We start from the raw sequence: 12546 nt of genomic DNA, 5'->3' as shown, positions 1-12546 counted from the left end.
GACAAATGAAACATAGACGCAATGAAAAGGGAAATCCTACCCCCCAAAAAGACAAATGAACGTGAATATTTCAAAAGACAGACGCATCACTCGAAGACAAAGGCATTGAAGACGTGACCAGGCGCCCATGCAGTGTCGGAGAGCTTCTCGTTCTCTCCAAGCATCTTGCCCATGTGCACCAATCGTAGCTTGTCGACCTTGGCCTTGTCCTTGATCTTGCTTACCACCACTCCAATCTTCTGCTCACGGCCTACGGTGACAACGACATCGGTTTCTTTCCCGGACAGTCGAGCCTTGACTTTGACCAGCTCTCCGATATAGTCTTCTGGCGACTCGCCTTTTTCTGCCACATGACTGCCCGCGGTCAAGTGGTCTATATCGCCTGCCTTTTCATCGTGATCCTCGTCGACAATTTCTTTGACAAGATCTTCTGGATCGGCGACTATCCAGCCCGGAACACCGTAGAGCACACCCTTGTCATCGTACACTCCGCCTTTCTTGCTCGTCCGCCCGTTACGCGTGGCTTGTCGCTCTGCAACAACGCTTCCAGTAGGGCAGGTGAGTCCGCTGGCGTCCAGTATACCCTGAGCGCCAGCCACGTTTCCAGCGCGGAGCATATCACAGACGAGCCTGAGGGTAGCCCAAGTCTCCACGGTGCCTGTCACTCTGGTTTCGAAAAAGGCTTCGCGCTGTCGCTCTAGTTCTCTGTGGGTCCATGGGTGGAGAGTCAACGAGGCCGGCGAGTTCGCCACGGGCAGAGGCAGGCGCAGGGGCTGATTGGGTCGAGCATTCGCCGAAGCATCGTTGTTGTTTCGCGAGGACCGTGATCGTGGGGGATGATCGATTGAACCAGACAGAGAGGCCGCGCCTTCGGAGATTGCTTGTGTCGACGACGAAGGATCTCCGCCAGCGTGGCCGGTCGCATCGACGTTCACGGATCGCGCAGGTTGGAGGGGTGAGGCGTCTGCATGATCGCCAATTTCGCGGGAAGATGTGCAGCCCTGCGCTCGCTCGACTCAGTCATTTGTCGCATGCGCGCACATCACAGACAGCGTGTTGTGTATAGGAAACAAATATGAAATGAAAAGAGGGCCTGATTCTCACCATTGTCTTGCTCACTGATTCATACTGTATTGAAAAAATTAAAAGAAAGTCGGGGGTAATAGATTCGTCTGTGTCGCGTGATGGAGTGCTGTAGGATTATTGCCGATTATCCGGACTCGATGGCGAGGTGAGTTCTTGGTAGTGCAGAAGAAAGATATGTACAAGATTGATGTGAGATTGCGAGCCAGGAGTCTTTCTGCGGGTTTAGATATTGGCTGCGGAGTTTGGCTGCGGAGACAGGGGAGTGGCGAGATAGTTCGATGATATGAATCTTTTTTTTTGAGTCGAACGAGGGACACTCGAGCGTGACTGTTGTATGTACAGAGATATGGTCTGGTTGATGTTGTTGCTGTAGCGGTTGATGAAAGGATGTATGTGTGTGTGTGTTACCAGTGACACACTATAGTCATGTTCTTTTCTTAGCCGGCGGGAGATGTCTGAGGATCCTACTTTACATAGTAATCTACTTGCACAGTACCTATTCTATGAGAATGCTGAAAGTGCATTACGATACCGCACGGCACAGTATTCGACGGATATGCGGGCGGCGGTCTAGACTTGCGTCCATTCTCCTCACATCGCCGCGCCGCAAGGATCCGAAGCCGGTGATTGGCCCCACTCGCTCAATCAATTCTCTCCCTCCTTCTTGATACTTTCAAACCTACCTTGCCTCTGTATCCTCCGCGAGAGTGAATCGCGAACATAGAGAATCACTTGCGCAAGACTCGCAGAACGTGTAGCATCAAAGGATCGTAGTATTCGATTTCGATTACAATCTAACGAGGCAGGAACATATGCGTCACCGCCAGGCTTCCATCTCTCACCATATAATCCTCCTCCCCTCCCAGGCCCAACGACCCAGCCTTCCTAGCTAGGTGATCCTTCAATAACCCATTCGCAAAGAAACCGATTGGACAGGACAGGGTATCACGGGTATTCGCGATGAAGAATGACAAAAAAAACCATAGCAAGAGAAAAGCAATCAAGTGCAAGGAAAGCAGTGACTGATAGCAAAAGGAAAGGCAGAAAGCAGGAAATGTAAAAACAAAGAAAACACAGATTGACCTCTTTGGCGACTGCCTCTTCTGCGCGCCTCTTCCGTTGTGATAAAAGGAGTGGCGAGAGTTGGATATTAAGTACAAGACTCGCAGTCAAGACAGTCGGCGCGTCAAAAGGGGGGTATCTCTATAGAGTCGCGAAGACGACACCTTCGATCTCCAGACCAAAGTTCGCTCCGCGACCGCCTCTCCATCATGAGTCAGTGGCCAGATCGACCTGTTGGCTGCAGTCGCATTCACCCGTCGTGGCTCGGATCATGCCACCACTTTACGCAGCGGTAGAGACAACTGGTGCGCTCTTGTCCTGCTCGTGCGAGGGGGCGATCGTCTCTGGCACAGCAGCGCTGGCATGGGTCTCCTCGGCCTTGGTCTCAGTGGCGGTAGCTGGGGCCGATGTCTCAACGGGAGCATCCTCGGCCTTGACCTCGCTGCTCTCAGCGATGGCAGGGACCTCGGGAGCCTTGTCCTCGGAGGCGGGTGCAACGTTCTCCTTCTTGTTGTCACGCATCTGGCTGGGCTTTCTGAACAGAGATGAGATCTTCTGGGTGCCGAAGTATGACTTGCGACGCGACTCCTTGGGAGTGGTGGCCTTGTCGGCATTGGCCTGAGTGGGAACCTCCTCGGGCTTAGCTGCATTCTCCGCGGCCGGAGTGACAGGCTCGACGACAGTGGGCTCGGCTGAAGTCTCCAGGCTTGTGGGTTCGGGAAGAACAGGAGGCTCGGCCGAGATGGCAGTTTCCTTTGCAGGGACGACTGGGGCAACCTCGCTCTCTTTCTTCTCTTGCGAAGGGCTCTTGACCTTCTCGAAGAAACCGAAGAGCGAGTTTCTCTTGGAGGGGGCCTTGGGTCTGTCCTCCTTGGCTGCAGCGACGGCAGGCTCGGTCTCGGCGGCGGGCTTGGTCTCTTCGGCAGCGGGCTCAGCAGTAGCGCGAGCAGCAACAGCCTCGGCATCGAGAGGAGCGGGTGTGGATGAAGACTCGGCGGCAGGAGTCTCTACAGGTTCGACTGCGATCTCCTTGTCCTCTGCCTTCTCCTCTGCTTTCTCTTCCTTTGCGACCTCCTTCTTAGCATCGTGCTCCTCCTTTCTGCCGAGCAAGCTACCGAAGATGGACGATCTCTTGTTGTTTCTCGACACCGAGCGACTCTTGCTCTTGCTCTTCTTCTTGGCAGCGGCCTCACCGTCAGACGAGCTGGACGAGGATCCGGCACGGGCGGGCTCTTCGATCTTGGGGGTGTCGACGCTCTTTCTGGCACCGGCAACGGCTGCAGAGGCGCCGCCAACAACGACAGCAGGCTTTGCGAGGTGAGCAAGAGCCTCCTTGTAACCTTCGCTGCCCATGACGGTGTCCTGAGAGGCCTTGGCCTCGGCCATGGTCTGCTCGATGGCAACGTACCATCCATCCCTGGATCCCTCCTCGGACTTGAAAGTGTGCTTGTGGCCGTTCAGCTTGAAGGAGAATTCGGTTGGCGCATGCTTCTCGAGGTCAAATGCCTCTGACTGTCATATAGGTTAACTTCTGCATTGCTGCATCGCATCGCATGGATTGCGCCAACTTACAAGGTTCAGGACGCCGGCTGGGTTGGCCTTGTCATCTGCGTGCTTGGCGAAGTAAAGCAGACCCTTTCCGGTCTGAGAGGACCAGGCTGCGGTGGAGTGAGCAACCTCTGGCTTCTCACCGCGCAGGTAAGTGGTGAGCTTCTCGTGAGATACAGGCTCCTCGCCGAGCCAGAAGTACTTCTTGGAGAACTTGAAGCTCCTGTTCATGCTGATTAGCTTCTTCGGTCAGATCATAAATATTTGCAACACTCACTTGATCAGACCCGGGGCCTTGTAGCCGAGCACACCTGACTCGACAGGCTTGACGGGCTCGGCCTCAGTCTCTGCGACGGCACCCTCGGTCGTCGTCTCCTCAGCAGGGGTCTCGGCGGCGGCAGCGGCCTCAGTTGCCTTGGGCTCAGTGAGTTCGGTTGCAGCTACAGGTGCATCTTCCGCGACAACAGCAGCGTCAGTCGTGGCGGCAGTCTCTGCGACAGGAGACTCCTCAGTGGCAGCAGTGGTGGTGGTCTCGGCAGGCTGTGCAACAGCAGGCTCTGAGACTGCTGGCGCGTCTGCAGGAGCAGCATGCGATGCGGTGGTGGCCTCGGGAGCAGACATTTTGTGGTGCTGCAAGAGAGACTATCGGTAGCAAGCCACGTCAAGAAAGAGCTATCTGTGGAGGTTTTGATATCAGCAAAGAAAAGGTGGGGAAAAGATGCGGAAGAAAAGGTAAAATGTAGGTGAAGGTGATTCGGTCTGTGTTGCAAAACACTCTTCTACTCACCTGATATGGAAAAAGGGTGTGTGTGTCTGGTGGGTTCTTGGTATCCAGACAAACAGGAAAACAGCTTATCTTCACAAACGATAGAAGAAGGTAAGGCGATCTGGTTGGAAGGATGAGAAATGGTAGAAAAGAGTGTGGGAAGAGGGAGAGACGGTAAGATTACTTTGATTATAGGGGGCAAGGGCGTGGCAGATGCATCTGCACATGTCTGTGCTTAGACCATGACTGAACTCCGGGTCCCCTTTTCCTCAGGTATGAAATGAAATTTGACAGGCGGGCGCGCTGGGCTGGGCTGGTTTGGTTCGAAGCAAGCCCATGTTACTATTTTGCCGAGTACAGTAGCGGTTTGCTAGGGTCGCCTCATGATATGATGTGAGACTCTGCAATCACAGAGCGTTTCGCTGGATAGGCGTGGTCGATCCCTGCCGCTTCGGGTATGTTTGCACACAAAAGCCCATGCAGTACCACTGTCCACAGCCTGTAAGCGGCCGTGTTTCAATTTGAAGACGTCGACATAAGCGCTCGGTAGAAAGATTCACTACTACAGCACCTGACACGTACAGTTGTAACACTGGCACACACTTGGAACTCCCATCATCTTGACGAGTAAGAACAAGGCTCAGGCTTTCCTCCCCACCCCCCAAATTTCCCATCGTCAGGCAACATTAAGAGAAACACGAGCAATCTTACGAAAACTACGATCCTCGAGCACCTTGGTGCTTATTTTCGAATCCCAAAAAAGATCCTCCTAAAACCTAAATTCTCTTTTTCTTATTGAGTAACGCAAGCCGAAACACTCACCGAAGGAAAAAAAGAATAGTCGAGCTACTATGCTTAGGGACCGAGGGGAGATGTCTTGACTAGCAACAAACGGCGCCGCCTGAAACTCAAAGTGCACAGACCCCCTCCTCCAACACTCTACTTGGACATCATCTGCAACCCGCGTTTGTTGTGCGTCTCTCTGATCTACTCGCGCGCGCTCGATGGTCTAGTACTTGGCTTGTTTATCTTACCAAAAGAACCGCACTTGCTACTCACGAGGACGAAAGAAATTTCGGTCACGAGAACCAAAGTTCGATTCCAGTTTCCGTTGGGATCGAGATAAGAGGGTTGATAGGATGAAGGAGTGACTGGAGGGGGGTGTGTAGAGGATGTGATGTACATACAGTATGTGCATGGGAGCGTGATCAGCGATCCCATGCCATGCCATGCCAATAACACCCTTCGAGAGAGCCCGCCGATAACTAGGTACGTAACAGTACGTGTGTACAGTATGGTACACATACACACGCATTGTAATCTTTTGCCCTTGGTCCTTTTGAACATCTTACATAATTCGATTGGTTCTCGTCTTTGCGAAGGTGTTACTTTTCGCGGTACGCGCTCGGGATTATATGTGGGGGAAATTTCAAGACCACCAAAGAGAAAACTTGGTCACTGGTTATGTTTTTTAGATTAAGGTGTTGCCCCAGAGCAAATTGGTAAGTAGTTGCAGTGTCAGTCAGGAGTGGCGGACGGAGAGGGCTTCACCGCAAATAGCGAGCAGCGCCTAAATGATCGTCGGTCCCTCGATCTTGTTTTCTGGCTTGTCGTTTAATTCTGGCCTTTTCTCCCCTTGACTCGCGCTCGAAATTGTAAGACTTGTACCGTGTCAAATTGCGAATATCGAGAGCGCATCCGCCCGCGCTGTGAATCCCCGACATTGCCAGGGAAGCTTTTGCCCTATTTTCCGAGGCTCAAGAAAAGCTACGGAGAGATGTCTGTTCTGTCACGCTTTCTAGTGTGGTTGCTTCCGCTCGGACCCATGGAGAACAATCGGGTGAAAGCAGGATCGTTATAACGTGTACCTTTTCTAACAGGACTTGGGACTGAAGACCCTGCGCGAGTGCTCGTGACCAATATTTGCTCGCTGCTGTCACCGCCGCTGCTGCTACTGCAGCAGCGTTCACATGAGAAAGACAGAAAGCTACTACTGCTGTAGTGTGTGCCAAAGTCAGGGAGATGCAAGTGTCTATTGCATTCTGCCAGCCCCAATCTGAAACAGATTTGGCAATGACGATCGTTCACTGTGAGTGAATCCACGCGGACGGGCCAGAAGCCTCGGCCTTTTCGCGTTGTTGTTGTTGTTGTTGTTGTTGCTGTTATTGTCGTCTGTGGGATAAAACGAAGTGGCAGCGGCAGTGTTAACCTTACTTTAAGTTGAGCCGAAGTGATCTCGATCGTGTGGATTGGTTTCCCCTTCTGATGCTGTTGCGCGAAAAAGGTTATGTTGAGTATTGCAAGCCCTTCGCCGTTCGCGGCGGACCCTTTGCAATTGACCGTTCACGGCCTCAAAACGAGAGGTTGGGTTTCTCAGGGACTTAGCTTCCGGAGCGTTGAACAGACACGAGGGCTCCAGGGTACAGGACGGACCCTCGCAATGACAGTACAAGACGCCAGGGTTCTCGGTACAAGAGCTCCCTGCTTGTACAAGTATAAGTACAACGCCTGATTTAAGGTGTCTTACTCCGTATACGTACTCGTACCATCTTACAGTATCTAGCTTGCTGTATTGTTGCGCTGATATAGTGATACTGCGACCATAACAAGATGGAGAAGAAAATTAGCATTTCATCATTTCAGTATCAGGGGATCTCCGTTGCTTTCTCTTCCCCGTGGCGATTAACAGAGTGATTGACTCGTCACAGGGTTCTCGCTTGTCTGGTTAGCGACGAAGTCTATCTTTCGTGGTTCGCTCGGCTACACCCGGGCTTGCGACCGAGTAGCGGTACTGCGATAACGAGTGGCAGGCCACCCCCCATACCTTTTGCTGCAACTGGCATGGCGAAATGAGGTCCTATTAGGCGCCATACATCAAGCGAGAGGCATCAGGGCCAGTCACAATCTCCAGTAGAAGATTCTCGTGTCTGACTCGGCGTTGATGTGCCACTCTTGGCAGGTAAAGCCAGTGGGTCCTATAAGAGTTGTGATCGAGTGTCGCAACAAGCCGCATGATCTATGATGTGCATGTGTATATAGACTGCTTCGGTAAAGTTTCCCCATCCATCTTTGACTTGGCGAAGTAGATCTTTCACTGGAAACCTCGTGGGACCGTCTGATCTCAACGAAAATAAATACAGATCTGTTACAAAAGGAGGTTTGAGGTATGTTATTGACTGAAAGAAACCTATAATACTAGAGGCAGCTCAATAAGCCGACTCAACTGGCGGTGATGAGCACGTATCTGTAACAATGTCAGCCCTGCACACGGTGTTTCAAAAGCATGTAGTGAGACTCACGAAGTGATTGCGTTCATTCTCTCCGCACTCAGTTTCATGCCGACCTTCAACAATTCTGCAGCAACGTCTTGGTCGTCCTTCTGCATCGAAGCCCATCGGTCCGGTGTCAATAACCATGCCACGCAGTCCAGCTCAGCAACGACTGTGCCGGTCCGATTCGTTTCGCTGAAAAATGGTAATTCGCCGCAGGTCGTGCCAGCCACGATACTTTCATGGTAGTTGCCCTGGTCGAGATCATAATCGGCGCGTAGTATGCCCGACTGCAGGAGGTAGAATCCGTCCGGTTCGTCACCACGGCTGTAGAGGACCTTTCCTCTGAGATATTCTTTTCGCTCAAAATACGAGACGGCACGGAACCAGAAATCCTCGTTCTTGTCGGTGACACCTTGAAACGCTTGAAGTATCAAAGGTAGTGGTTGTTTGAAGTTCCTCCACCGGGTCGAATCACGGTTTCGGTGTTCGCTGATAGTAGTCGTGGCCGCTTCAACGAGGAAGTTACGACGCGGTGATCCAACGCTCATGTCGAATGCAGGCGACGAATCATTGCCAGTCGCAATTGGAATGCCCATCGATTGCACCTGGGAGTCTCTATGATGAGCAGCCATGTCATGCCTCTCGTTAAGAATAATGAGTAGCTCATTCTCACAAGACTCAAGTGCGTCATTGAGGCTCTCGAAGACCTTGGGCGAAGGTATCGCGTCGTCATCGTCAGATTCGGTGAAGAGTCCTACCATTTGCAGACTCTCACCCACTTCGCTTTGCAAGGTCACGCCTGCCAGTGCTAGCCTCACATCTCGACGGTGCAGGATACGGTTCATGCGACCGAATGCCTCCGCAGCAGAGAAGTCGATTCCGGTAACATGGTCAAAGTCGAGTATGAGGTAGCGGATAGGAGTTGCCGCGAAGGCCTCGGAGTCGATCAGGGCCCGAACCTTCTTTTCTACCTTAACAATACTTCCGAAGAAGAGATAGCCTCCGAGCTTGATTACGCGAACTTGAGAACCTGCACGGTGGAGATACTCGCGCTGCCGGGGATGGCGTCGAACGGTCGATTCAGCAACAGCGCCTGAGAACTCTGCTCTGATAACGGTTCTCCTGGATGTCTGCACAACGTAGACGAGACATGCGAGGCCAATGCCGATAGCGATTCCGACAACAAAATCGTAGAAACCCATGACGATAGCGATGGCAACAATAGTGAAGTACTCAAGGCGGTGAAGGCGGCCATAAGTTGTCACCATTGCCTCCATTGCAAGCTCGATGCCGAGCATATAGATCAGGGTGCCTACAACCATGACAGGGACATATCCGATGACGACAGGACCGGCAACCCACAAACCAAAAGTGGCGAGAGCCAGCATGTAACCTGCCAGACGAGTGTCACCTCCCGTGTTGATAAAAAGGACACTGTTGACAAAGACCAGGTAGTTCTGAATGCTGCCCAGGCAGCCGGAAAGTGTGTTAGACAGACCGTGCATGATGAGTTCCCGATTGACACTGACGTTGTCTTCCTGCACAACCATGGCGAGGTTGGGCACGTTGATGGGAACGTGAAGGATACCGAAGAAGGTCAAAGCGAACTGTGTAGGTACCGTTGCCCAGATAGCATCCCAGTCGACAAGTGAGAATTTGTAGTAGGAATAGAAGTTGTAGAAGGCAACTCCAGCTGCAGGGGCCTCAAAGATCCAGCCTTTGCCGCGAAGTGTATCGAGGGAGAGCTTGGGAGTCGCAGCAACGACGATGTAGAAAAGGACGGTGATGCCAATATAGTAAGCGGGAACGAGCCAAGGTCGGTCATAGAAGTGCTTGACCGTCAGCAAGATGATCGCAAGGCCAAGTGGAGGAAGCCACAGCACGACAGTGTCAGCCTCAAACAATTGCGAAAAGACTTCTGCGGTGAACTCAAAGTTACCGGGCAGTCTGGCGGATACCTCAATACCTGTAACGAAAAGGAATATACCGACACCGCCAATGCATCCTGTGAGGATGCTGTGCGGAAAGAAGTTGACAAGCGTTCCCAGGCGAGCGCTTCCGAGGCCAAAGAAGACGACACCAGTCAAGATAGAGCTCATGGCATAGGAGACGATGACGGTAGCTCGGAGAGCGTCGGGGTTCTCATCGCCCATGCTGCCGATGATCATGTAGGTCATTTTGTGGAAAAATGGCACAACCTCAATCATCTCGGAGCCTACGCCTCCTCGGAAAATACTGCCGGACGAGTAGACGAGCTGCGCAACGATGCAACTTACGTAGAACATGGAGACACCATCTGCACCCATGCCAGAGAAGACTTCCTCTCCCAAGGGGAACAAGATGATGCCGTAAGACAGGGCATCTAGGAGATTCAAAAGCACACCGAGGAAAACGGCGGGCATTGCCATGGCTGGCTTCACAACAGCGATACGCGCAGCTGAACGTACATCCCAGCTCTTGGGGTGCGAAGCAGTGTGGTATGTGTCAAGGACCAGTTTCCTGAGGGAGGGATAAGCATGCTGGATTGTGCGCCATGTGCCTGATCGATGCAAGGATTGTCTCTCAACGTCGTCTTGTTCAAGATTGTCGCCGTTGTCAACCTCATCATTGCCACCATCCAGACTCTTGCCATTTTGGAACGAATTCGGCCTCCGACCAAGCAAAGGGCTCGTCTCGGTTGCGTTGTTGGCAGCGTCGCTGTCGGCCTCGCTCACGACGAGGCTCGGGACCATGCTCTGTGGACGCGCACGAGGCGGAGTTGAGGCAGTGGGGCCGTCGCGTGATTGAGGGGGAGTTTCGCCGTCAGACAGCAATTCGGACAGCTTCGACACGTGAGGCGGAGACTGCTGGGTCAGCGATTCCTCGGGTGAGACAGGCTCAGGACGTTCCACGATCGCCGTCGGTCTTCTCTCACCCCTCTTGCCTCTCTCAATGGCATCGAAAGCAGTATCGGAAGCGACGCTAGAACGGTTTGGGGCGGGCGAGAAGTCTTGCGAATGTCGACTGGAGGGATTCGAGTCGAGACTGCGGCGGAAGGCGGCTGGTTGAGAGTCTTGGGAGAATCTCTTGGGAAAGCGCGAGTGCATGTCGCTCTCGCTCAGGAATGACGACGAGAGCTCGGCCGTCTGCTCACGCACGCCCGTGGACGAATAGTGGACTGGCTCCTGGTGTCCATGTCCAGCATGATGAATATAAGATCGAGCCGGTGTCTTGTAAGAAGATGACAGGATGGAGCTGGACCGGCCCCGGTTGGTGTTCAGATTGGCAGGCGCAGCGTCAATGACAGCAGATCCGGAAGTCGCAGAAGTATCTGCATCATTGAGGAAGTCGGCAGATTGGACGTCATTGTTGGTAAAAGGCAGTTGCTGCTGTTGCGGTTGCTGTTGCTGTTGCTGCTGCTGACTTGCTGCCGAACCCCTACGTCCTTTGAAAAGTCGCGACATGGTCAAGGTACAATTCCGCAAGAATGGTACAGCTAATTGATACCCAGGTATCAATATACAGAATAGAGCAGGGATGCAGCACGACAGGGTGTGCCTATTCCGATCCTGCCCTTGTGGTCGCTTGCTTGCTTGCTTGCTTGGGATGTCGGTCGACTACTGTAGTTCCCTTTTCCTTCCTTTTTCTCTCACCATCGACGTCTGCTGAGATGAGATGTTGAGCTACAAGTAGCGCCTCAATGCATCCCGCCGTGCAGTACAGAAATCACACGCGCACCGTCACAGTAATAGCAATGGAGTGGAACGACACGCTCCACATAAAGCCGATAGAGCAAAGCACTGTGAGAGGATGATAGAGTAACAGTGTGTACCCATATCTAGTAATGGCAACGACAGTACTGCCCTGTCTGCGCCGATAAAGTCCATTTCTTAGCTACGTTTTGAAAGTTTAATTACTAGCTTCCCCACTCACAACGTACTTACAGGGCGGCATCTTACGAGGAACCTTGCTCAGCCTGTACCTGGCCGGCCATTGAACTGCTGCTTGTACGCGGCGTGGAGCCGCTTCGTGGATCACAAGGTAGCTGGTAACCTATTGAACATGTGCATCGAATCTCAATATACACCAATGGTGAAAAGTTCCACATTAAAAGGCCTGTACAGCGAGCGGGGCGGAGTGGCTTTTGCTCATTTCCAGCAAGACTTTCGCAATCGATAAGCATCACATGAAGATACTGTGAATGCAGAGTTGTGGTGGTACTTCGATCCTCCCGTGACGTATGTCTTCTACAAAATATCGTGATACAACAACCAGCCAGCGTCATCGCAAAAGGCTGCAATTGGTGCGCAAAGTGAAAGCAGTATCTGTACTGTGTACTACGCCTGTGCGTGCAGATCGAAGCACGGCTTTTCATCCATAAAGTACTACAAACAAGCTTGAGCCCAATCATGTCTCTCGGACGCGTGCCGCTTGCAGCCGTGCTCGACTGTACTTGTACAGTAGAGTCCTCTCTCCGAGTCCTTGTGGGTATAGTGTCCCTTGTCCTGCAGCTCCAGGCCCACAAATCTCATCAAATGCTGCTTATCGTACATGACCTATGCGGCAAGTGCATGATCCAGTCTCGCCATCCTTCAATATCAGAGACCATACTGACGGAGCCCAAGGAACGACGATTGCCCGGAAGGGACTGCCGTTCGCCTTGTCAAGCATCTGTCATAGTCATTGCGCAAGCCCTTGAGGCTGTTTGGCATCCGTAAATTAGACTGCATGCAGGAAGGTCTCGGTTTCCAGGGATTGCCGAATGCCGGTGGAAGTGAGCTCGCTATCACGCGCCGTCCACCAACTGTATCGCAGCTAGCCCTCGTCATTCTT

General features: G+C 52.5%; 3 protein-coding genes across 3 annotated transcripts; all 3 read right to left on the bottom strand.

Moving 5' to 3' along the window:
* Positions 1 to 86: 86 nt before the first annotated feature.
* AAFC00_005618 (uncharacterized protein) lies at positions 87 to 1107 on the bottom strand (the record flags this gene model as incomplete). The annotated part of the gene is made up of 2 exons (XM_069345432.1): positions 87 to 1001; positions 1105 to 1107. 2 exons carry the CDS (start codon positions 1105 to 1107, stop codon positions 87 to 89), a joined length of 918 nt encoding a protein of 305 aa, XP_069203258.1.
* A 1323-nt stretch (positions 1108 to 2430) lies between these two features.
* Positions 2431 to 4317, bottom strand: AAFC00_005617 (uncharacterized protein; the record flags this gene model as incomplete). Its single annotated transcript, XM_069345431.1, has 3 exons — positions 2431 to 3660; positions 3721 to 3919; positions 3974 to 4317. The coding sequence occupies 3 exons, from the start codon at positions 4315 to 4317 to the stop codon at positions 2431 to 2433; spliced, it is 1773 nt and encodes a 590-aa protein (XP_069203257.1).
* A 3364-nt stretch (positions 4318 to 7681) lies between these two features.
* On the bottom strand, positions 7682 to 11177 carry AAFC00_005616 (uncharacterized protein; the record flags this gene model as incomplete). Its single annotated transcript, XM_069345430.1, has 2 exons — positions 7682 to 7706; positions 7762 to 11177. 2 exons carry the CDS (start codon positions 11175 to 11177, stop codon positions 7682 to 7684), a joined length of 3441 nt encoding a protein of 1146 aa, XP_069203256.1.
* Positions 11178 to 12546: the final 1369 nt, after the last annotated feature.

The sequence above is a fragment of the Neodothiora populina genome (genome assembly GCF_041146345.1).
Source record: "Neodothiora populina strain CPC 39397 chromosome Unknown canker_contig_5, whole genome shotgun sequence".
Taxonomy (NCBI): domain Eukaryota; kingdom Fungi; phylum Ascomycota; class Dothideomycetes; order Dothideales; family Dothioraceae; genus Neodothiora; species Neodothiora populina.
Note: the sequence above shows the minus strand (reverse complement) of the source record. Positions and strands in the feature narration are given on the sequence as shown.